Genomic DNA, 26,713 nt, shown 5'->3' on the forward strand with positions numbered 1-26,713 from the left:
CTGATTCTGAAAAACCATCTCCTTGAAAGTCATCCTAAAATTTCCCAACGATGATTTTTTCTCCCGATGGATCGTTACGTTAACGTTAGTAACTTCAGCCTCATGTGTGATTGGAATAAAATTTTTAGTGGCAAGCCATGAAACGAGAAATCATCTGCTGCAACTTAATGCCAATTGATTTTATCATGTATTTATTTGTGCTACGACAGTTTCAATTCCATCGACTGGTGTCGTGCAGTTGTAACAATAGCAATCGCTGATTCATTTCTGACGAATGATTCTTTTCCGTGACTTAGTGGAGCGTAGAGCACTGAGTTTATGCTTCTACAATTATTCGGAATGAAGTAAGGTCTCCAAGTCACAACTTCGACATCAGACACCGAGTAAGTTAGTATATTGGATCGGTATCTATTTGAAGATCAAATTTCAACCCAAACTGTATAATCTTTCTCAGACTAATAGCTGGGCTTGACGAGATTTAAGGTAGGTGTAAAGACTTCTATACGGAGGCGGATTAAATCGTGAAGTTTCAATCCTCGGTTCGCGGCTTTCGACTGGTTTTGATAGTCTTAATAATCAACAAGCATCAACCATGTGAAAAAATAACCGCGTATAAAGAGGCTTTCTTCAATATTACCTTCAAAATAAAGAAGAAGAATCGGCATTCTTCGCTGAGCCATTGCCACCATCCTATTTACACCTTTTTTGCTCCTCTTTTTCAAATCAAAAATGCAAAAATCGAGATTGATCTTTTCTGGTCACAGACTTTAATCGAATCCTGGAGGCCTTTAACTGGTCAATTCTTCTTCATAAATATCGGATTCTGGTACGGCTACTGCTGCGATAATAACCACCGTTGAGTGTCAAAAGTCTTGTGAAAAAATTCTCAAAAAACAACTGTATAATTTGTAAGCGATAATTTTATAACCAACTGGCATTACTAATTCCTGACTTCTGGTAAGTTCTAGTAGTGGCTTTGTAATATTCAATCATACGGCACCATACAAAGAGGTATTATCGCATTTCTCTTGACGGAAATAATCGACATCGTCGATATGATACTAAGTAGTATTAGCATGGTCAGAGCCGGCTGACAATGCTCCATTATAAACGTGCCGTGCAGAAACTTATTGGCCTCCGAAGGTGTGGTAATTACGGAGAACGTGTTAAAAAAAGTGATGAAAATAAATATATGATCGCGATCTCGTGGGGGAAAAAATCGCATAGCGAATAATCAGTGATCGCTACTACCGCAATCAGCAGTCGTATACTGTTCACGTGTCGGAGTGTCGAAATACACCCACACACACACGGCACGAGTCGTGCTCAAGTGTTTCTGCACGTCGTTACATACCCTTGATTGAGGATTGTCCTAAATCAAGACCTGTAGCTATGCTCTCGTTGGTTTTGACTATTTGAAGAGTATGAAAAGATAACTCCAACATCCCGGTGACGAATGTGCGGTTGTACAAGTCTTTTCAGAATCTTTTTTCATTCAGTAAGGCAGTCACTCGGTATCTAAGACTTTTCGATCCTGGTGTGTAAAATACAGTTTCCAAAAAACAGTTCTCGAAATCGTCGAAATATCACGTTGTTCTAGTGTTTATAGACGTTCGCATATGATTTATACTGTCAGACGAGGAATTTATCCGGACGATAGATTATTCGAGGCGGGGTTAAAGTTCTGAATTTGAAAAGTTTCAAAAGCGCCTGATTCCGAATTATTTGGTGGCGAAACTTGAAGTGAAGAAATCAAACTTTGAAGAGATAAAAAAGTTTCGAATGGTTGGAAACCGGCGGCTCAAAGTTCCAATATGCAAGATTCCGAAAATTGAAGTTACTGTAGAGCGAAATTCCGTGTTGTAAGGTACGATAGAATAAGATTCCGAAAATCGAAATATACTCACACGGCTTAGTTTATTCAACGAGCGGGTGTAGAAAATTAAAAAAGTCGAAATTCAGAATGACCAGGATTCCGAACGTAAAAATACGGAAAATCCAAAACAAGGAAAGATCAAACTGGTGAACTTTGACCAAACCAGAAATTCACGGAACTGAAAATCTTGGATCATTCAAAATTTCAAAATTTTCACATTTTCGCAGTTTCGGAACTTTAACCTGTCCGAGTTATGCGCTTTGGGAACTTGGCACTTTCGGAACTTTGAGCGTCGGGTTTCCGACCATTCGCAACTTTGATGTTTTCTCAAAGTTTGTTTTCTGTACTTTAAGTTTCGCCACAAAAAAATGTGAAATTTGGCGCTTTCGGAACTTTTCGACATCGGGATTTCAACCCCGCCTCGCTTATTCCAGCCCTTGACCGCATTTTCCTTTTACTTAAATCTAAATCTTCGTATGTTAGGCTTACAGTTTCACCTTTATCTGGCGGTTGCAGTGGGAGAATCGAGAAGTTTACGACAAATCCGCGGCGTCGCGACGACGTGCCTTCGGTCATTCCGAACCGAACCGTCGAGCAGTCGCGGCTTTACTTATACTTTTTGATTCGTCGACGGTTTCGCCGTTCATGGAACGAGGAATGCGCATTGTGTGCGTATACCCTCGACCATTTACGGTGATTCTCCGGGACCGAACTCGATCCCCCCACCCCCGCCGCAGAATGTGGGAATATTTATTGCCTGCACTACCTAAATCAAGAGAACCGCGGGGAGAATTTGATAGCAGCCTGTACCGAGCAAGTTTAATCGTTGCCCAGACCGGCCTGGGGATGAATTAAAAAAAAGGCTTAGATTTGTCGAGGTGCCTACGGTGTCGACTGTCGCGTGGCAGGTTGTCCCTGGGAATAAAAAAAAATAAACTTTCCCGCGAAGGGGACACCTGCAGGACGGTTTACTCCAGATTCCCGTCCTTCGTCCCTCCGCCAGCTTGGAGTCCGGGGCAGACGCGGAGCCTTCGGCCCGGACGCCACGAGGAGAGGAAACCGGTTGCAGCCACGTAGGTTAGGATCCGGAGATTGCTCTTCCCAGGCCAAGGTGGGCTGAGCGATGATGCTCGATGGTGTTAACACTCTTACGACGCGACGCTCTCCGCCATGTGCACGAAGCCGTCCTTACCCCGTGTCGGCCTGTGTCCAGAATACTAAGCGACACGTTGAACCACGTTCAGGGCAGTTCGCGGAAGCTGGAAAGCAGAAGGGACTCGCCGAGAATACGACCACGGAATCGAGGGAACAGGTGACCAATGGCTCGCGAGAAACGACCTTGCTAAAAGCTCTTGATTCCAGGATGTAAAAACATTTTTGCGAAACTCTGCGGGACGATTTTCAGAAAATTCTCGAGTTTTTCAACGATACGTTCGAGATGTCAAGAACTGAAAATATATGTAATGTGTATGTGTAATATATTTATATGGCAGTAATACAGTTAGTTTGTCGCGAGTAGACAAAAGCAAAAGATTCTGCACGCGCTGCTCTTATCTTGCAAATTCCATTGTTGACGCGATTCGACAAATGAAAGAGATGACAATATCGATATTATATATTATACATTTTTATTCTCTTATCGCTAAAAAAAAGAACTGCACTGTTCGATATTATTATTGCATGTATATTATTATCTTCAAAGATTTCCGTGAATTCTGCTATCAGAATTTCTGTATTAAATGGCTCAAGGTACTGGAACGAGCTTTCTTTTCTCATTCGTATAAGAACAGATAGGCAGATTGTAGTATGGTATTACCATACCCGTAGCCGACAATGCTCTATTACGAATACATAAGAAAAAAACGATTTACCGACCCACGAAGGTGTGGTAATTACGGGCAACAGGTTATGCAAAAAGAGAAGAAGAAAGCACTCGGATCACGTACGGAGCAAATTCATGTCTTATAAATAACTAATATTACCCCTCTTGATCACAGCAAGCTTTGAATACGTGTATGCGCGTAACTGTGAGCACAAACCACACTCAATGAGAATGGTGCTTAAGAATTTCATAATATCGGCTGTGCACTTATTTGATTCAAAATTGATATCGGAATTATAACAGCTGTTTGCGGTGATACAAGGCTGCTCAAAATATCCCATTTTTTTTTTCAACTTTTGTAAAGCTTTTACAATTCCACGCAGAAATTGAAATTATCTTTATAATCAGCGAAATTGATTCACGGTAAACAACTGACGTCGTACCCTTGCTAGGAATCAGTCGAGTTCTCGAAATGTTGCTCAACATCACGTGTGAACTTGATAACACTGACACCGCGTTGTCACCAGAAACATCAGCAGCGGTGAAATAGGGGAATGTAGGTTTTACGGTAATGTAGATATTTTTACACTGATAAGATTACTCGCGATAATGAGTTTATAACGTACCGCCACAAATTTGCAATTCCAGAGCAATTACTTGAGTCGTATTCGCACCGTATACCTGATTAAAACGCAAAGTGAAATCCTAGCTAATCATCCTCCATCCACGAAAAATGTTCAACAAGTGTTTAATCTTTGCAAGCCTCGTCATAACCGTGGCCGTGACCGGCCATGTGATCCTACCACGAGCCGTTCCGGTACGAGGAGGATCCGTCAACGTCACCTACGTAGGGAACAGTTTGTACGTAGGAAAACGACAAAGCGGCGACTGGCTCTTGTCCCGCCAGTATGTGTACAAGGCAGCCGTCGCGAATCGGGTCGTTGCCCAGACCCTGAATATCAACTCGGTCTACAACCTGACCCTCATAACAGCGTTTGACCAGGCTGTCAACAGGACTCTTGGGGCCCTCCCGAGGCTCGTCAGCGGGGGACCAGGATACAGGAACGCCACCTTGTCCTTCGTCAGTAAAGTCGGCCAGCCAATCTACTCTTTAGTCAGTGCATTCGGTCGTCGATGAGACCACGATTACTTGCTGTGAAACTTTGTCATCATTTTTTTAACGGAAAGAGCCATCGACTTATCGACGTTTGTCTGCATATGGTGTTGGAGGTATTATTGGAATCAAATCAGTATTTATGAGTGTTGTAATTATTTCACGAGGAAAAATAAGTAGTCAATAAATGAAAATGATTTAGAAAAAGTCTTGACTAAAGTAAAATGAAGTGATTGTCACGCTTTGAGTGACTGCGATCTATCGTCAAACCTTACCCTTAACTTTTCACAAATCAATAACTCGTAAGGTTTGTCATAATCGATACTTTCTTTGTACGAATTGAATATGTATGCGGTTCTAAATTTTACCTTACTGCGAAATGGATGACAAGGTTTATCGGTTTCGAAGTTTTGTAAAAGGAGGTTCGAAAATTTAATCTGGTAAAGCGATCACTTAGCTTCTAGCCAGTCTGCTACGACGAATGAGCAGTTAACCTCAAGTACCGCGTAACAAGCGACAGCGAGACATTTTACTCTAGATTATAAATCCAATTTCGTAGTCTTTGCAGGAGGCACAACGTCGAAGAAGCGGTTGGACGATACGAAGATGAAACCGGTTGGCGGCGTAGCTGAGGAACTTCGGCATTACTCTGGGGCTAAGAAACGGTTGGCGATGCCTTATGGCGTTAACACTCTTACGTTGATCAAGCTTTCACCCCGCGTTGTGGCTCAAGTGACGATCAATCGGCTTGATTATTTCTCATCGCATATCATCGCGCGTGGGGGGTAAATATCGGAAGTTGACTGACTAAGGGAGAAATTCGTCGAATGAAATCACTCCCAATGAGGATTTACTGCGAAAGTATAACATGCGTGATATAAATTACATGCCAGCCAAATAGTCGATATTAAAATACGTCAATAGCCTAAAATGCTTATTAGCATCGGACATGTGTGTTCACTGTGACGTTTATAGGTTCACCAATTTTACTGTTGAACGATACGGTCGAGTTTGTCTGCCCGGTACCACCGCTGACAAAAGTTACATAATCTGGAAATGTTTTATTCACCGTATTGTCAAGAACTACCAGATACGTGAGGTTGAAACCCTTGGTGATCGTCAAAGTTTCGTTGACCATGCGGGACGCAACAGCTGACTAGAAGACGGTTCAGTTGTTGTAAGGCCAATCGTCGTTGTATCACGAGGGCGGATATTGCCACGGCCATGATGAAGACCATCAAAATCCAATAATTTTTCAACATTTTTGAAAATGCAGTTGGTGTTCAGTGCTGTTTTTCAATGTCACTCTGATATCGGTGGGTTTACTTACGAAACTGGACTACGCTGCAACGACTATTTATACCATTGAAAACCTTATCAATTTTCAGATTATTTTGTAATTCGGCGTCAAGTATCTTTCACCGTGTCCAATCATACTCCGCAATAGTGATCTATTTCTACAATCGATATCAATCTTGAAAATACTGTTACACGTGATAACTTTTAACAACGTGTCATTAAGAACCATGGTTATGTCTTCTTAGCTATATCCTCGAGTGACATCTGTTGTTTATTTATTAGCAACCATACATAATATACATACCATACGTACGTATACTAACGCTTTGTACGTTCGAGAAGTAATTAGTCAATAAATTTTACGAATCAATCAGGTATAACATGTATCCGACGAATGATACTTTCCCTCGAATGCAAAATGACGCGATAAAACTCAGATATTAACCGCGAAAAATAGTACCAGACTCTAACTGTTACTCCGGATCGCATAGTCAACCAAAAATTCGCAATTTCTGAAGCTAGTTGACAAAGAAGCCGATAGAGAAGAGCGATCAAGGGGCCGCAAAAAGGATCTGCATAATATGTAAGTATAGTACGCGTGGCACGTGCGAATGCACTTTCACTGCACTCGCATAAGCAGAGCAACACTGGAGATTTCAAGTCACGGACAAGTCCCATATACCATCCAATCCGATCGGCATAAGCCTGCCCGAGTATGATTTGCAAGACCTTTCGTAAGACGCGGAATCCCGATCGAACAAACCAGAATGTACGGTTGGAGATAGCGATCTATTTTCACATTCACGACTCTTGAAAGTAGTTCAAACTCGGTCGAGAGGAGGATTCTTGTGTCGCTAATTCTGCAAACTTTGAACAAAGAGTATTGCGAAACATTTCATAGTGTCTTTGAACTCTGGTGCTATAATAAAAGGTATCTCGAACCTCGACACAAATAAAATCTTGCAGAACAACGTGTTTAACACGTTTCAAATCTTCTTTCGTTTCTGCCCTCAAACGTGTTGAAACACCGGACGAAATTTTGCTTTTAATAGTATGAAATTTACACTAGCCGACTGAATTGGACTTTCGGGAATAAATATAATACCAATTCATTTTCCCCGTCAACATTTAAGAAAAAACAAAGTAAGAGATAAATTTTTAGAAGAAAATAGCTCCCCTGGACTTGCGGAATTACCGGATTGATAACAATAATCACCCATGTGGCGCAGCAATGAAAATTATTTTCTTCATTGTGCCAGCGATATGTTGTGTTCATTCGTGACAATACGAGCCTGTAGCTTGCGGGGCCTAAGGGTAAAGTGTCGGTAAAACAAACGACCGCCGGGACTCGATCGATGGGCTTAATTGGCGTTGAAATAACGGTTCAACGTGTTTAACGCAGCGTAAGACGTGCAAGCGTCCGAACGTGATTCATGCGACACGGATGGAGGGTGGTTACAGTCCGATCAGGGGTAACTAAACCACTACAACGGTCTCAGCAGATACACTGACGTCCAAGAGAGTTACGAATTTTCACCGAGACATGTTGTTCGTCATTGTCATGAATACTTGTCGCGTAAATATGGAGGGTCCCTCATGAATTTCGAAAACAGATGCAGGGATAATCCATAGTCCATACTTGATTCCTTATTTGGTAGATAGATTCAAATGTATTATTCCGTGAAGTCCATCTCGAAAATGAAGTTAAAGTAACAAAGCGATAAGAAAAAGAAAAATTGTTTCACGACCTACTTCTTCCTGTCTCGTAATTTTTCCACGCCTCGTACCCAAAATATTGAAGGGATGAAAACGAGCGTGGGAAGACTGCCTTTGACTCGTGAGAATTCTGAGAAACGAACAATATGGTATGGCTAATTTGTATCTTTAATGACGATAATTATTACCGTGTTCAAACTAAATGTCATGCTGCAGCCGCAGGTTAATCCTTTGCAGGCACATGTTAATATACAATCAGGTTTCTAAAATTGGTTAAAATCCATTTTGACGGTGCTGACTATAACAGTTAAAACCGGTTAAGGACCGGACAGTTAAAGTCGGGGTGGTCAAAATTCGTCAACGCTACTTCCAGCCCGTAAACCTGTAACCCTGCGGTGCGTAGGAAGAAAAATTGCGACATTGAAATATCCAAAGAAGAAAGAGGAAGAGAGATATTATGGGGAGGGAAGAATGGAAAAAAAATGATCGCGAAACTCTTGCGCTCTTTCACTGCAGTCCAAAGATAACGTTTACTTTCTGTACCACCCGCCCCCAGACTGACGTTAATTATTGATGCTATTTGCAACATCACGCAGCTACGCGTACTGATTTATTTACGTACCAACATTTTATTCAAGCTGTAATGATGAATTCGCAAAACATGTTCGAAAGCATTTTTTTTAATTCCGATAACAACTCAAATTGTATGGTGAGATTCCAAATGAAAATTTAATCATTGTTGAGATGATACATAGAGAAGAAAATTAACTCGCGGCTGAAAAAAATGAAGATGAAAAACTATATCGTCATTATTTACAAGTTCATCAATTCTCGGTGTATAAGCACACCCGCCCGAAGCTTCAACGTCCAGGATATACATAAATATAGTTGCACGTTAAATCGTTTTATTTGTGAAAGAGAGTCGCCGCCATAGTATGCGAAAGTATAATTGTGTCCATGTAGGTACCGACTGAGGTGGCTGAGCAAAAGGATCCTTGAACGAGGCATAAATCAGTTAATGTGATTGGATATGCGACCGCACCGAATTTATGAACCTGCGAATACTTGAACCTTGGTTATGCTCCATCATTTCTCCGTCGTCTCGACCATGAAATTCGAACTAGGTTTGGTAGCCACCGGGGTACATAATTGAAGAGACGAGTATTGATAATATATGTTTCATTTGTCGCGCGTGATTAACAGGATACCGCAAGCTCACAGTAGCTACGGAAATCTTAAATAAACCCCGCGAGGTACCAATCAGGGGTGCTTCGCGTCGGGGATGGGGAGGCAAGCAGCAGCAGGTAAATTAGTTCAACGAACGAAACCGGTGGCTTATCTCGGTAGACAAGAGATAACTCGGAAATTAGTCCTTGTGACGGGCTCGCGCAGAATCAGGACCACCGGAGGGCAACACGATATCGCGGGTGCGTGCGGTAGGTACCAACACATGTAATGCCCACGTCAGATTATGCCTTTTACAATATAGGTACGCCCTGGAGGAGGTGGAGCGAAGCGATTCCCGATACGAGTCCAGCATCGTCACCGCGCGGTGCCGGAGACAAAGTTTAATCGAGCTCTTCGAGGCCTCCCGCACTTATTCAATCTCGGGCAAGGATCGTGGATCGTGGATCGTTCTCTCCGAGGAACGGTTTGGATTTTACGTTGGAAGTCAGCGATAAAGCAGAGGCGACGCTAAATTGGAGCCCCGTAGTGTTTATCGTTCAGCTACCTGGACTGATCCTTTCTGCCGTTGAGCGCCAGGACTAAAATCAAAAGGGATGAGGGGCAGAGATCCTATCTCGACCTCAGAAGCTGCTTCAGGATATTCACGGGTTGAAGGGTGCACAGGTATCCGTTCAACCTGTACCAGCAATACAGATCTGGTGTAGTATCTGGTAATAAAATTTAGCCGAGACTCGGGGTTGAATTGATGACTGGGCAACGAAACGTACGTCGCTTTCGCAATACGTAAAAACGTACGCACCCTCTTGGAACCGCTTTGATTTACTCCCTGCAATCCACAGGTAATCTGTTTAATTTAATGGTCGCCACAGGCTGCTGGTTTTCACCGACAATTCAGCCGGATGGGTTATATTTATTGCATCGATCCCCGTATTCGAAAAGTACCAAGTTTCACCTCCCGATACGATTAACCACAAAGCGGCGGAATAAGAATGAAGTCAGCCTTGCACAGCTATTGGACCGGTTCGGGAAAGAAGAAAAAAAGTTACAACAAGGTTTCTTTTTCAAGAAATTCGGGTATAGGTATACGTATGACGTAGCTTGACTTCCCGCAAGCAATCACTGTATCTTGCTAGATGAGAGCTAACGAATGGTGACGACAGTGGATTCATGCTGTTACCCAAGGTTTAAATATCCTCGTGAAAGTACCAAACAGCGAGAGATTCCAATGAATATAAAAAATTTATCCCTCACCATCGTGTGATTCTTGTGGTAGAACGAGATGGCGAGGTGATAAAGAGTGTGATTTTGGAGGAAAATTGAGTACCGGAAGGGAAGGAAGGAAGCGTGAGAGATAGAGGGGACCCGCACTTGAGGTGGAACTAAATTTATGAAAATAACGGATTCCTAGTTCGTTCCATTCACTCGCCTCCATTTCGTTCGTTGTCTGCTCATTTGTTGGCCATTGTGCGCGTGGGCTTCGTGCCTATAACCCAGGTCCATCCTCCAGGCCAACAGCGGTGACTAGCGAAGCTGGTGGACGACGACTCGTGCGGGCTCAAGACCCTTTGGGCCGTAAAGCGAACTCTGTATAACCTCCTCATCTCGGTATCTCCCTCTTTTTCTCCCCCCTCGAAGCAATGCGCACGCACATTCCCCCCCGAAAAATGAAACTGCCCCAACCCTTGGCGATTTGTTCCGGCGATTATTTAAATTTACCGAACGAAAAGAGCGAAAGGAGGAGTGGAGGATTGGAGAGAAGGAGCCAGGGAAAAGGGGAGAAACGCGATAGACACGGTTCAACCCGTATACCCAACGACCAGTTCTCGCGATCCAGTCATCCGAGATGATGGAGGGATATACGTAGTACGTGCGCTTTGCGTTATGGACATTTAATATAGGTTAGCAATGGTACGGAATGGAACGGTGTGACGGATATATGACTAATTTCCTCAGTACCGGCAAATCGTTGCAGCGAGATCGTTTCGCTTCGTCTTACTTAGGGTGGGTGGTCGTGGTATTGAGAGAAGTTTACAGGGTTCCAGGAGTTGGGAAGCCCAAAACTGGCCATGAACTGGTCTGTATAAATTATGGTATTAACCATCACTAGGGCTTCATCATCTACCACGCTATTGATGTACACGAGTGTCACGCAGAAACTTTGACTAGAACAGCTGTACCAGCGTCAACCATAGTTCTTCATGAAATTTGCTAGAGAATAAAAGTGGCAAACATACTCTCTCATCGACTTTCTCATTTCAATGACATCGAACGCTGAAGGCAGAGCGCCTCAGTGTCATTCATGATTACGGCTTATGCCTTGATGAAAGATTCCAATGAAGTTAGGATAAGCGATGGAGTCCTGAGAACCGATGAACCTCATTTACTGACGCACACACGTACGTCGTGAAGCCCAGGTATGGAATAAAGAATCTCCGACAGAGACACTGCAGGTTGTGCAGTGCGCATCGGGCTCTAAGTCAGAGACGCTAATATCTCAAGCGCGATAAGTCACCGCTCTGTAATCTCCTAAAACAATAAAGTACCCACGGCGGGTAATATTTTGGTCGGACAGCCCACGCCGCGATGCGACGCACTGCACTGTACCAACCAACCCAAAAGTAATGCCCTGTCTCCTAATAGAGTGCAATAACATTCATATGCGCATTCGCGTGGGCTGCTCATCCTGCACCGGCTCTCCCTCCCTCCAATGAACCCAGAATATCATTCGTACCCTCCTGCATACAATCTCAGAAGAACAGCGGAAGCTCGTAAAGGGATGAAGGTGGGTGCTGTCTCGACGGAAAACCATCATCATTACACTTTTTATATCTGCAATATATTTCACTGGGATGAATGAACAGAATAATTGCTTTCCTTTGACGTATTACATTTTTGGTGCCGTATCATGTGTTGGTGTCCAGTGGTCATAGAAATGTCCTTAAATTTTGCTTATCCTTAAAAAGTCCTGGAAATATCCTTGAATTTGTTACAAATTTTTTACTCAACTATATAAAATAAATATTTTATACAGTATATGCATCTTAGCTGAAATTATTGATTGATGAGCAGAATACTGGTCGACATTTCCGTACTTTTCCAACTGTTGGTGTTGTTTTTTTTTCCTTTCGGCAAAATATCATCCTAAGCCTAGTTGCGGAGCGTCTGGAAGATAAATAATATCATCATGCTGACGAGGAGTATCACGAACACGTCGTACTACGCGCGGTCGATGTTCTGTTCTTGGTTTATAGTTTGTACACACGATGGGATACATCTGTTTATTTCACTGTTTAACATAATCCGATCATACTGTGCGTTGAACGGTGGTACACGCCTACCTCGCTTTATATATTCCTACTTCACGTTGCTTATTGCATAGGACGGATAGCTAGAACCTACTGATCGCGGTTGCTCGGTGTGATATAACGCAAAGAACACTTTGAAAAGTAGAGCCAAGAGTGTAAGTCTACAATATAATTTCCGTTTAGTTTTCCGTATAATTTCTGCAATTTTTCGACAAGCTCAGAATAGATTTCGGGTATATTTATCAAATTTTCGTCTCAAAAACACTCGAAGAAAGAGACGCCGATGAGGAAGATGAGGTGAAAGATGAAGAGAAAAAGGTGAGCTGATCGTGGCCTACTCGGGGTCCGTTATCTCTATCTGGAGATCGAACCACACCTGATTCGATGCCTGATTCGACAGAAAAATGCATCCCAGTTGATCAGTGGACTGTGAAGATTCCGTAACTGTGACTCGCAGGGTGATCTGGTTCGGCTTCATATTTTGCACTGCGGCAAGGGTCCGAGTCGTACATGATCGAGTAAATCGAAGTATACTATCGTCGTGTGAATAAAATTGGAATCCCCGTCCGCAGAACCGGCATCTAGCCATGCAAATACAAGTACGATGACGCTCTTGATAACACAGGTCTGCGATGGTTTTCCCTGACAAAACTGAGTAGTAATTTCGGTAGGTATAATGTACGGATCTATGAAAAAAATATTTAAAAAATTCTATCGCGTAAATTTTCTAAGCAAAATATTTTTTCTGTTTTCTTAGTACTACTAGAGTTGACTTCCAATTTCTGTGACAAATATGTGATGTATTAATGGTAGTGTTGATATTTAAATATTCATCTACCCTCATTAGTTGTTGTTTATGGCGATTTTAACAGTATTTAGAGCTACGTGAGTAGAAGAGGAAAAGATTGAACAGGAATTTTGAATAAAGTAGAAGAAGATATCTCAAGTCTTTTTGATTTATCAGTTTAACATTCTCTATATTTTATTTTTTCATAAAAATTGTTCAAAAATGTGTAAATATGCATACCTTGCATAAAAATAAATCTCAATGTGCTGCAAAAAAAAAAAAACTAGCGCTATATTTTAATTGAACATACCTAACTACCTAAAAAAAAAATTGTTATTATTTTAAGGGGAAATTAAAAGCTATACTTCGCGGGCCCGTGTAATCGACATTTCTGCCAGTGGATTTCAAAGTTTTAAGCTATTTCACGTTCGCATCGAAGTACAGAAAAACCTTTCCTGCAACCTTGTAGTAGGTATCTCGACTTGGAAGGTTCAGTCCGAACTAGTTTGAGAGACGAGCGAACAAAATGGAAGCGGGGCGGTAATTCAAGGATTGGTCACGCAAGGGAGGATCCAGAGGGTTCGGAGGGTGCGCGAAGCCGAACGAAACGGCCGCCTACTCGCGCCTGGATTTTATTCTCACGATTTCTAACCTACGAGGCTACGACCTCGCCGGGTGTATGACAATATACCATGCCTATATAAATGTAATTCCGAGTTTATGCCTGTGTCCGCGTGAATGCGGCATATGAATGGTGACATATACATACGCACGTGTGATACACAAGCTTCGCATCTTTTCGACTCCCCGCGCAGATCAACGCGTTTAAATCTTTCCTCGCGCTGTATTCTCGCTGCCGCCGCCGCCGCCGCCACGCTGGTCCAACCGCTTCGGCAAAGTTAAGGCTGCGGGACTGACAGATCGTCTACAATATATCGTTTCATTCCACCAAACGATGGAAGTATGCATGTGTATTTGTACAGGACTAAGTGTAGTCGTCTGTACATTCGTGTGATGCATCTATAGATAGTAAGATGGAAACGAATTTCAATCTCAAAAGTCACTCCCCGCCGTTAAAAGTGTTCAAAACCCCATAAATGTTGCGAAAATTATCCAACTTTCGTATGAAAATTATTCAAAAATATCGAAGTGCTGATATCATCCACCTCCCACACTTTTAGCGTTCTCAATCTTGGAAATATTGTGAATTTACGAAATAGTCTTTCTTTTGCCTACCTTGCGCATGTATCATGGAAAACAAAAACAACTTGATTTAGTCCTCATTAAAGAAAAACCGTTACTGCCCGACCTTGTGACGCATTCCTGACGCGGATACTAAATTACGAACATAAACGTACGACGCGTACATACGCAACACTGTACGTAGGTACCCTGTGCGCGGTTTTATAGCATCGTACAATCGGTGATATGGTTGCAGAACGATGGCTGAGGACGCCGCGAGACGCCGAACCCCTGTGGAGCCACGGAGTAAGCCAGTCATGTAAAATTACCTGGTGAATGTATACGGATAGATTATAGACCTATACACGAGCGAATTAGTCAAGATGAAGGTAGTTATATTGTTCGGGCACCAGTCGACGATCAAGCCCGTATCACTCCGCCACTATCCTTCTACTATTATTTATAGATCACGTATTTACATTGTCCGGATTCTAATTCACTACCGTACTGTAGTATGCGATGTAGTATTGGACGTACATACCTATCGGCTAGGAGCAACAAAGCTTGAGCATAGTCGTGAACCCGTCATCATTACATATTATGTGAAAGTTGTATTAGATCCATTACCGATCATTTTTCACGCCCGCATTTGTTTACATTGTGAGTTTTTGTCTTTCAAGAAAAATCTGTTCTTTGGTCGCTGACTGTGAAAATGATGAGAGTCAGTATGCCTTCTCCTATCTGGAATATAATCAAGCTTGGAGAATTGCGATAAATCAAAAATCTCACGGTTTACTCTACTTGAGTGAACTAGAAACGGAGGCGAATCCGTCATCCCTTGTCCGCGAAAACAGGACAAAGGAAAAACAAAAAAAAAACGAATCAGAGATAAGAAAGAAGAAAGTAGATAGACTCATGTGCATCAAGATAGGATATTATCTCCTCATCTAATTTATTGCGAGAGTATTTGTTCCATCCGCATGAGGACAAACGTTGCACGTAACTAATTTCTCAGAAACGTGCTCGCGAATACATTAATCCCGCTTTTTCAATTACCCCGCCGATCTGTCTCTGATTTCTTTGACCCCTGTATCCGTACACCGTAGCCCGAATGCACCGAGTGTGAATGATCGAGGGAGAGAGAGAGAGAGAGAGAGAGCAAGAGTAAGAGATAGGAAGAGAGGGAGTCCGAAACCTGGATAAGCGGTTTATCCCATAATCCCATTGTTGATCGTTAGATCAGATATTTCCAACCCCTAAATCGCCTCCCCATCCCTTATAGCCCAAAGCCACTGAACCATATCCGACCTTCGGAGTCATGTCCTCTGGTCATTAGAATACGGAAATAAATTGGAAAACTTTTCGGTGAAAAAAAAAAAAAAAAAAATTAACAACAGAACCGAGAATCGAGTCCAGAATCTACGAAAGCTATTCCGCCGACTGACACCACCTGACGACCGCCTAGCGATCGTCTAGACCGATAGTCTGGATGAAAAAATAGAATACATACGTGTCGAACGGATTTTATGGATAAAGATACAAAAAGTAGTCCATGCATTAGCCATGTCAACGAGAGATCGCGATGCGCCACCCGACCGTACGATATAGTTCTGTGTATCGGCGTCAAGGAGTGTCGGAGCTGCTGATGCCGTACGGCAGGAGTGTATAAGTAGTTAGTTTTCTCGACGAGAGAAAAATTAATGGGTATACAGGCGCACACGCACGTCGGTTACTCGCGTGGTACCTGCCGCGTGTACTAACCGAGTGAAATATAGCCTGAAAGAGCACTCGCGGAGCACTTCAACTCGGAACCAGGTTGATAGTTTGTTTGTTCACGGTTTAAAAAGCTCGGTGACTCGAGATCCTTCGCCACCGACACTTTTCGCCGGGCTACTTCGTTCTCCGATCACGGGGAATGGGGAACCACTACTGTTCTACCAATTTCAAAGGATGCGCTAATAAGACCGAACCACAGCTTTCTATGTCAATCGATTCATTTAGGAGGGTGGGAGGGTACCTTGGAAAGTCTGAAATCATACCTAAATTAAAAAAAAAAAAAAAAATGATTACACTTGGAGCAATTTGAGTTTGAGGGCTTTATTATTTACAATTTCAAAAACGTTTTAGAATTTTTTCATTGAATGTAATAACAAAATAGCGACATGACGCATATAAGTAGCGAACGACCACGTTTTTAGTGCAGAGGCGCAGATTTCTCGGTCAATTTTTATCCGATCGACTTGAAATTTCAACACAATCTGTGAAACTTGTCTATCGATTCGGCTCGTGGCTGAATTTTTCAATTTTAATCTCAAAATTAAAAAAAAATCTCGTCAACAATTTTTTGGTTGAAAAGTGAAATTGTTTGTTCATTATCGTACAAACTTGAATTTTTTTCTTTTTTTTTTTTTTGTTGAACATTAGGGCTACGAGCTTGATCCCGAAAAGGTGTTTTTAATTCAAAACAATTCTTCTATCTGTCACAAGTTGGTCGGTAATGTCAGAAGATGCGCCACCGCAAAAGTCCTCGAGTTCGGAGTCGTTCGCTGGTTATTTACGCCATGCCGAAGTTTTGTTATTAACTTCAATGAAAAAATTCGTAAATGTTCTTGAATCCATAAATAATAAAGCCCTCCAACTCAAATTGCTCCAAGTAGATATTCAATTAGTATTTCCCGATTAAAGGTATGTCATAGTCTACATTATTCGATGCGACTACTCTTTCAGGTTTTTCAACGCAAGTTTAAACTACTTTTCATTTGAAAAAGTACCAATCCGGTCACGGGTCTGAAGTCCCGTGGGCTCGGGGTTCTCCCTGGAAGCGTTACCATTCCCACGGTGTCGTGAAACGCGACTGATGCGAGCGTAACACTACCCGAGCGTGTAACAGCTCCAGATAAGATCAGCTGTACCTCGAAGAAACTAGCGGTAGAATTTTTATCCATCGTAGCTGCGGAGCACCGAGCCACGCCATTGCAGCTTCTTGCCCGGCTTTGGGGCGACCCAAACAAACGCCACGTATCACCCATAATAAATAATACTAGATTCATATGATACGAACTATAATTCGCCCTAGTTCTGTGGAGAATGGTTGACGGAGAAAAAAGAATTAGTTTTCACAAATTTTCGACAGCAACTTTTTCTGGACTGATTCATGGATTTCTTTCTGCCATTATTATTTCCTTGAATCAATAAATTTCGATTCTATACATCGAAAAATAACCAAAACCTTTATTTATTACTTATAAAGTTTGTTTATGTCTTTTTCACGTTGATAATTAAGTCTAGGAGTTTTTGCTTGATAGCTAATATGGGTGCCTATTCAGAAGAACAAGGAAAACGTTTCAACAAAGATGTGATGAACTTTATCGTTATTAACGTCATCAGGGGCAGTGTAATGAGAGCATGATGGGAGATTACGTTTCAGGTTTGATACGAGAAAGTCCATACGATAATAGAAGAAGTACGAAAAATATTCATTCTTGAACTTTGTTCAACAATTCTTCTCGATCTGTAGTTTATTAATTATTATTTTTGAATAAAGTTGATTTAAATGAAAAACTGAAGTTTCTCCAATTGTTATCTACAATAAATGTTTGAGAAAATAGGTAATGTTTTAGATTCCGAAACTTCGATCTGGTTTCTACAAAATCAAACTTTATCTGATAAAATTATTTTCTCATCTATCAGTTACGTGGAAAAAATCGAAATTCACGTCTTCTTCGTCTTCGTTGTTGGGAATTGTGCGCACCTGCAACGAGTGCCGAATTCAACGATATGTCTTCATCTCTGCTGCAGAGGCTTATTACCGCGGCGTTTTATAAATCCATTATTAATGAACTCGCGGGGGTTTCTCACCGCGTGCGCTTTACACGCGAGCTGAAAGCGTGCTGACGAGTGTCCTCGTTCTCATACGTACCTACCACGCAGGTGAGTATGAATAGCCACGTAGGTATACATATACATGTGTACAGATCCAGTACGTCTGCGTAGGTATATGAAAATCTGCTCGTCCGACACTTTGTATACGTATAATACGTGTACGTACGAGCAAGTCCTCGCAGTAAACCGGTATTAATATCGCGATGTTACGGTGCAAATATTTCCAGGTTGTCAAGTCACGACGGTCGAGGGCAAGGAGCTTTCCGAAGGAACGGCCCTCGATTTTCAAACAAAACTCCCATGGGTGCTTAACGACACAGGCTGCGAATCGGCAAGTCTTCGAAACACGTAATGAAGATTTTATTTATTTCACTGATTCGGCACAAGGTTGAATAAAACGGAGTCCACTCAGCTTTGGAAGCGAGTATCGTTTCCTCGTATCTTCGTTTCGAGGATAGTATTTTCGCGATTTGAGAATGATCATCAAGAATTCTGTTATCTCAATCGTTTGCGAGTCAGCTCATACATACTCGTCGTAAATACCGTTGTGGGAGAAAAATGATTTCTTTTTCACCCTTAATTACCGTATATATGGCAAGGATATCTGTTAAGAAACACTTTGAACAGCAATAAAGTCAGTTTTATCGGGGGAAACCTACACGCCGTACGAGGAGGCCACGAAGCCGGAGTGTTTTTACCTACGTAGAAATTCTTAACGCCTCGCCCGCTTCGTCGAGTCGCTGTTGTGTCCTTGCAGAGTGCGTGGGCTAACGCTAAAAAGAATTTACCTGCACCTATACCGGTACCTTATGCCGCTGGTGCGGCTGCTGCTGTTAGTTTCACGGTTGAATTAAACTCTTCTGGAATTACGTGATGCAGGAATTATACGTATACCGTATACGCCCTCGTGTATACAAATATTTCATTTTATACATCTATAATGTGTATGCAACAGCCGGAGAGTCCATTAATATATTTTCACATCAGGGAAATAAAAGGCGATGGAGCAATACAACGCCGGCGATGATCGGCACTTACGCAACTGGAAATTACCACTTCGACTTGCAACCGAAAATTGTGTCAAAATATTCTCCTTCCTTCGTAAGGATGCATTTTATGCATTTCTATATTCGCAAGAACAAAGTCAAAAATAATACTTGAGAAGGTTCCGGTCATGTGGTCGTTATGTTGGGTAAAATTTCACTTTCAAAATTGGGGGAAACATGACCGATGTGTGGAGGAAGGTTTATAAAGAAGAACAAATTACCAGTTCCCGGTAAAACGACTCGGTTATAGCAAACTTACAAATTGACCATTGAAAACCTTACAAGAGAAAAAAAAATCAATACATACTTATGAGAAAAAGTTGCTCATCAGATTTCGTGGAGATCGACAAAAAATATCGTGAGAAGTGTCAATGTTTGTGAAGTAAGGACGACAGCGGGTGTTTCGTAACCGAAAATTTGAAAAGTGTTCGTGTCGCGTCTCGTCCGCCGAATGCTTACAATTTTTCACGTGTGCAGGACGTATCTGTACCAATCGTTATTTTGCCAGAATTCAAAAAAAACAAAGTTGTTTCCTATGACATATAAAATACCCATGAAACCGATTTACCCGCAGGGCAGTGGAACGATAAATGGCGTTCCTCTTGAAACGTCCACTGCACCCGAGGTTAAATTATGGCCGGTCACGTGCATTTGCGCCTCTTTCGAAAACGTAAACGTATAATGTTAACTGGATAAGTGCCTATATACTAAAATTGTCGTTCTTTGGCACATAAAAGTGAAAATACGTCCAGGGTACACCTAGCGGAGGAAAATATGTACTCACATCCATGTTCCCGATCTCGTCGAAGCTGCGGCAGCGAGCGAAACCCCTAGAAGGACGAGCACCCAGTTCTTGCACGCCATCGTGGAACGCCTGTAAGACGAAAGGAGTGTAAATACGTGAGACATGACAGTGATCGGCACGGCAGCTGGTGAGGATCAAGTTTTAACTCGGACGTCCAAGTTCCGAGCCGAAGGTCATCGCCGAGACAATTCCCGACGGAAATCCATGCCCACGTCGAGCCGTCAAGTGGGGCACTACACCGTACAGCTAATAACGAGAATATTAGTCCCTCGTTTCGAATGATCGATAGAGAAGAACCACGGATAGGAACAAGAGAGCGTGTAGCGTTGGCGCCAAGCTAACGGTTCGAATGGGCGTTAAGTTTATAATTGTTTGTCAATATTTGATCGGGCCCCGCGCTCCTCGAGAGTCTGCTTTGGGTACCTACGAACTGCCCTAACGAGTTCCTCTGGCCCTTCGGGAACCTAACCGGCGGGCTTCGAGACAAAGCTGGAGGAGGAGAGGAGGAGGGAAGGCGACGCGGAAGGAGGTGAGAGTGACCGAAGAATAGAACAAATTTCCCTTCCCACCGTCCTCGATGTCGTCTCTGAGACCCTCCGAGCACGATTAACACGGCTGTACTTATCGACAGCAAAATGGTCTCTTCAGACGCCGAGTGTCGGGCAGCTGGGCAGTTTGAAATTCCCTGAGAAGCAAAGTAGCATCCGGGCCATCGAATTGATTTTTAGCTTCAAGATTAGATACAGAGTCGAGTGTTTTATCGATCGCATTATATGTGAGAATCGTAGACATTCTTCCTCTTCCATTTCACTTGCATTGGCTATCGAACACGTCGATGCACCGTGAGATGTCAACTCTCGTACCTAATGAAATTACGTGGAGCCACTTATATACCACGTGAAATTGTGTTCTCGAAACTATGCCAAGTTGCTTGAGGTCACGTGTGAAGTAATGTGAAGTTATATCCTTGATCGTTTGAAGTGACACTCGAAGTCACGACGGGTTGAGCGAAGGAATGTGAAGTCAGGAGAGTTCACTCTAAACGTCACTTTTGCCGTTTCGTAAGACTTCGCGTGAACTTCAACTGACTATGCCCAACTTGACATGATTTTACACGATTTTGGACGATGATTCGAACGAGTTGCTATCATTCTACGTATACGAATACACACGACCAAACTTAACGTCGTCTTAAATTACTTCAAAAAAACTTGTCAACACTCATCGTTTATCCAAATACGCGAAAGAGAATCGCTGGAGATACACGCCAAGTGGAGTGAAAAATAATGCTAGAAGAAGTATTAATAGTAGAAGAATCGGAAGAAGACAAAACGAACTGACGGAGTCTGGAACCCGCGGTAGTGGATGTGCTGTACCAGTGCGGCGGGTGTAAAATTCAAAAGTACTCGTTGCTCTTATCCGGTTGTACGTGTATTGAATCGGTTTCAAATTCGCCCTAAAGTGGCCGGCATGCACTTAGCGAGAACCGCCGACACGCCCTGCAGCGGAGGACGTAGGACGTTGGATTAGCCTCTGCCTCTCGCGGTAATCCGAGTTTATGCCATCGTAAACTATCGTATTTACGCGATAGAAATATGCGACTGGACAGTCCAACGTCGTGTCCCTGCACAGATCCTCGTGATTGTCTGGCTCGATTGTTCGCGGATTGTTATTTGTATCCGTGCGTTTCACCTCCACCGCGAATTTGCTCGGCTTAAGGTCCCTATCCAATGCCAAAAAAAATCTTCCGACTACAGTTCTGCTCAGACTCCAAAATGTTTCTAAGGATACGATTCTCTCGGTATCCGAAGGGTTTTAATTTATTACAGACGTTCGCACGTTTTCGCTAGAGTGGTTTGCTTTTGATCAAAGACGTTCATTTATCAAGCTTTTTGCATTTACGCATATGCTTGATAATGAAATGGATCGGAAATTTGGAAAAAATGTATCCGTGTCATATTCCCATTTAAATGAAATGAGAAACAATGGGATTTGAAAAGTAAATTTGATTCAAGTAGGTGCAACAAATCGCGACTCTGCGCGAAATGAAGATTCACAAGAATCCTGGTAAAAAGAAAACCAAGAAATAAAGCCATTGAGTTTAATCTGATACGTGAATGCGATATAGAATAGTCGTCAGGTTTGTAAAAATTATGGTGGTACTTTCAACTCCAAAAAAGATCTTCCGTCTGTTATTCTTTTTTTCTTGCCAACAATAATCACTACACGTTGGTGCGGCTTGAGGTCCAGCCGAGTGTCTCTTAAGTCTGGAGGCGGAGCGAAGTAGAAAATATATTGAAAAAATATCTGCTCCTCACGCAGCAGTGATCATTAGCTGTCGTTAACGGCTGCGTTATTTTGCTAACAACGACGTGTATGGTGTATTAGGGGGAACCGGATCTTTCCGCGGAGACAGAAAGAATCGTATTTCGCACCTCCCCTACACGTATGTATATGTACAATGTACGTACATACTTGTACTCGGCTCTGTCCTCTTGGCCCCTTAATTGCACGAGAGAAAAGGGTACGGCATACGTGCGAAGACAGCAGAAACGCCAAGAGCGGAATACTCGAGGACGAACAGAAAGGGCGGTAACTCCGTACACACCCCGATGACCAATTAAAGTGTTGACTATACGTACACGCGTTCATTTTATGGGTATAATATTACGTAGGTAATCACGTTATCGGTATTTCACCTATCAGCGCCTGGTCGATGCATCTTTACCGTTTGAATTATAATACCAAATTTCGTCCCCCCCCTTCATCTGCAGATACACGAATCGACTATGAGAATAATTTCCAAATTTTCCCCGATACGGCTTCATATCTAGCTGCATAACGCAGGTTCGGATGGAATCATGTCGAAGCGAAAGCTCTCATTAAATTCTACGTCCCCACGTATTTATGAGACAAGTTAAGTGAGCAGTACATAAATAGTAAATTACCTGAACGTTTTCTCTTTCGAATTAATGTTGAAGTTAGGTACAGTAATATCTATACGTGTATAATATACGGATTATTGATTACGTGATTGAAAGTTGGTAACGAGAAAAATTGGATTAACGCTGATAGTCGGATATGTAACAGAATTTTAATCACTGATCTATGGGTCATTGGTCTAAGGCACGTTCCTTAGTTGAATATAATAATTCAATATTTCCGATAGATGTTTGGGTACCAAAATTATTACAGTCCGATTGCGAGCAATCTCAAAGAGCATCAGCTCTGAGCAGCACAACTTTTCAGAAAGTAATACATTCTCCCTGTTTCATTGTTTTCCCTTATCGACCAGAATCCAGGGTCGAATAGCCGTACTCCTCGATACGTATGCAACGCAGAATGTGTAGACACGCGTCGTGTAACTTCGACACGACCCAATGCATCCTCTCCTGCATCCAGGCAGACGTACAATACGAATGTGCACCACATAAACGCGCGTCTTCCGCAACAAACGAGCGAGAGAACCGGGCACCATTATTAGACTTCGGGCTCCAGAGCCGAGGAGGCGGAACAAAAAGCAGTTTAAATTTTCGCCAAGTCAGATTATTCTGGAAGGTTCGTTTAATGAAGCCCGACCACCGTATTACATCCTTGGCGAGGGGCAAACCGTCAGGACGACGAGTTGCGAACGCGCGAGTGCAGAGTAGGTACTACTTACGCAGGATACTCGTACGGTCGCGGAGGAACGAAAAGAGGGGAAATTGCCAGGACGATGAGAGAAGGGTGAGTAAAGGATGAACGGGGACGGGGAAGGTGCGGAAAGGAAAGGAAAGGAAAGGAAAGGGTTGAAGAGATGTGGTGAAATAATAAGAAGGAAAGGTCCGCGCGCGCGTTGCACGAAGAAACACGGAGGTTCATGCCTGCGTGAACGTTCGGGTTCGGCTCAGTCGTAACTCATATGTTTTATGACGTTCTCGTGAGGGCATCTTATTAACATCCGGATGCACTAATTTAACCCACGACGGTCGATTTTTAATTGGGGAAAAACGTTGATAATGGCCGCGTTATGATATACCTGTCCCCCTATATTATGCCTCCGCCTTTTTACTATTCAATTTTATACTTCATTTTCGTTCGTTTAATTTCATTTTTATGTGTATATAACACTTTTATTGGGCAACGAACTATGCCTACAGATACGTTCAATAATTTGGACGCCGACGAGCCGACTAATATATAAGATTCCCCAATTTTCCTTCACCAGTTATAATACACATTTTTCGCATTTCTACAACAAAGCTTGAATTATGAATGCCTAGCGAAGGGTATCGCACTAGCAAATTGAAAACTGTAATGAATATTTCGGAGAAAATGGAAAAACGTCAAGTATAACTTGTCGTGTGATTTTTGGTATGTCAGTGAATAATAATGGCACACAAATGTATATTCATGATTTGGTATAATCAGTGACTCAGATTCATTTTTAGAACATAGAATCCTGAAAGTGATGACGATGAGAGAAGAAAATACGTTTCTTTGTACGACGATCGACAACTCATCGCTTGGCATTACTTTTGCGATATTAAAAACTAGTACGCGTGTTATTGGAAGAAATCAATCATTTTAAAACTTGGAGAAAAAAGATGACAAAACTCGAGAACAGAGTGCAAAATTATTGTTTTTAAAAAATTTGTCAAGAGTATTCAGGGCATTCCTACACGGTTAGAAAAAAATACCCCAGCAGGTCCACTAAAAATTTGGGTCAACTTAATCATTTTTTAATGCAGTAGTCAGTGAAAAAGAAAGTACAAAGTACAAATTAAATGTTGATAAGACAATTTAAATGTTAAAATTACAATAATTTGTGACATACTTACTAAGAGAAATTAACAAATAACACAAACATAAAGTGGAACTGCTGCAAATGTGGCACATTATGCTTAGTTCAATTTTTCCAACAGTACAGGTACCTGTACAATGGTGAGCGGGCAAGAAAAAAAAATACTTACGTTTCAAATCGTCTATCCGTTCACCGTTATCATCACTGTTTCACGCCACATGTACTTATCGAAGTATTATTTCCGGTGAATTTTCTCTTTCTCGGAAAAATCTGCAATCCTCGCGCTTCCCGTCAGAGTTCACAAAAGTAATAGCGCAGGCGTTCGACCGATGCGCCCATAAGTCTACCTTGTCAAAGTAATATTGCGTCAGGGACACGCGACGCCGCACCGCAATATCGTTTTTCACTGCACTCTTAACGAAGTCAAATATTTTCTCGGAAATCCGGTAACACATTTAGCATCTTTGATTCGTTTCACTTCCGTGTCCACCTTCCAGCGCGCACCACAAGGCCGAGAACTGCACTTTTGCAGAATCAACTCCGGCTTGAATCCTTATTGTTAACTTTTATTACACGATTAACCAGCAGGCCTTTAACCTGACGGACACAATGCGCTCAAGCTCAAGTTAAACATCAAACCTGAAAACACACTCTCAACACTGCGAAAAGTTCCCGTCCGTATTAATAAAGCTCACCACAGCGCTGCGCCGTTCCTCCACGGTTGATAGTTCACAAGATTATAACGGAGCCGTACCTACGACTGGGCGGCCAACTGTCGCTGTATTATACAAGTTTCAACCCGTCAGCACGGTTCGACTTGTAATTAAACGCTTCTAACGATCAGAGCTCGCTGCAAAACAAGTGGGAAATACGTCGGAATGAGAGGACCCCGAACGACGCTGTCGGCCTGGATCGCATCTTTCGCCTTCCTCCGTTTTCGTAGAGCTCTTCACACCGCACTGACTCAAATTTACTTGTTTGATACGGCGGAAATTTGAACTTTACACAAAAATTGGGCCGGGGCGAGGGCGAGGAGGGGGGATGAAGGAGGGGGACAGCTGCAACGAAATCACAGTTCCATTTTACAGTCTGGCCGGATTCTGCAATGAATTCTGCAAAACAGACGTTCCAACGGACTTTCGGCCGACTGCGAACGGTTTCGGGGAATAGATATGTATCAATGTTGCGGAATCGCAAATAACCAAGAACAAGTCACTCGAGCTGTGCGTGGGAATCCGTCCGACGCGGCACGCGCTGACGTTCGCGTTGACGTTTGAAATTTGAATCCCTCCTATAGCGCAGTACTCGCGCGCGGCTAAACCAGACCGGCGCATTCGGCGTGCCGAGCGAGAGTGCCGCAGAATCCAACGTGGTAGGACACGGACCCGTTCGAACGATCCTCCGCAGGGTCCCGTCGCTCTCTCTCCCCGTCCTCGTCGACGTCCTACCAGACTCGCCGCCGATTGGCGGCCCCCGCGGCTCGCGTTTGTTAGCCACCCGCCTATAATGCTCGCCGAGGATCTTCTACCCTCGACTAATTTCGTAGAAATCTCTCATCGATCATCCCAGAATTATTGTTTTCATTACTCGTATGTTCACGCCTTTTACGGATCTCGGAGTTTGCGATTTTCATTTCCATAATGAAAAAACTCTACTCTCGAGCGTAGTTTGTCACAGTCCGTAGGTGAAGGGGAGAGTTACAGCTTCGACGGTCTAAAATCGTATCTTTTCTTCTTTTAAGGCAATGAAAAGACTTGGAGCGATTTGAGTTTGAGGACTTTATTGCTTGTAGTTTCAAGAACATTTCAGAACTTTTTCATTGATATTAATTAAACACACGGTGGCACGGCGCATATGCGTAGCGAACGACTTAGAAATCGAGGGCTTTTGCGGTGTCGCATCTCCTGA

The 26,713-nt window shown here is 42.7% G+C and overlaps 1 protein-coding gene across 1 annotated transcript in view; it reads right to left on the reverse strand.

Annotated features, from left to right (window-relative positions):
- Positions 1-26,128, reverse strand: part of LOC124188006 (protein Wnt-5b-like) — a 52,029-nt gene extending 25,901 nt beyond the window's left edge. Inside the window, exons 1-2 of the mRNA XM_046580260.1 lie at positions 24,975-26,128; positions 20,002-20,091 (exon numbers count right to left, since the gene is read on the reverse strand). Of these exons, the coding sequence (XP_046436216.1) occupies positions 20,002-20,081 (80 nt within the window). The 5' untranslated portion in view covers positions 20,082-20,091; positions 24,975-26,128. The remainder of the gene's footprint in view (positions 1-20,001; positions 20,092-24,974) is intronic.
- Positions 26,129-26,713: the final 585 nt, after the last annotated feature.

This window comes from Neodiprion fabricii, chromosome 1, assembly GCF_021155785.1.
Source record: "Neodiprion fabricii isolate iyNeoFabr1 chromosome 1, iyNeoFabr1.1, whole genome shotgun sequence".
Taxonomy (NCBI): domain Eukaryota; kingdom Metazoa; phylum Arthropoda; class Insecta; order Hymenoptera; family Diprionidae; genus Neodiprion; species Neodiprion fabricii.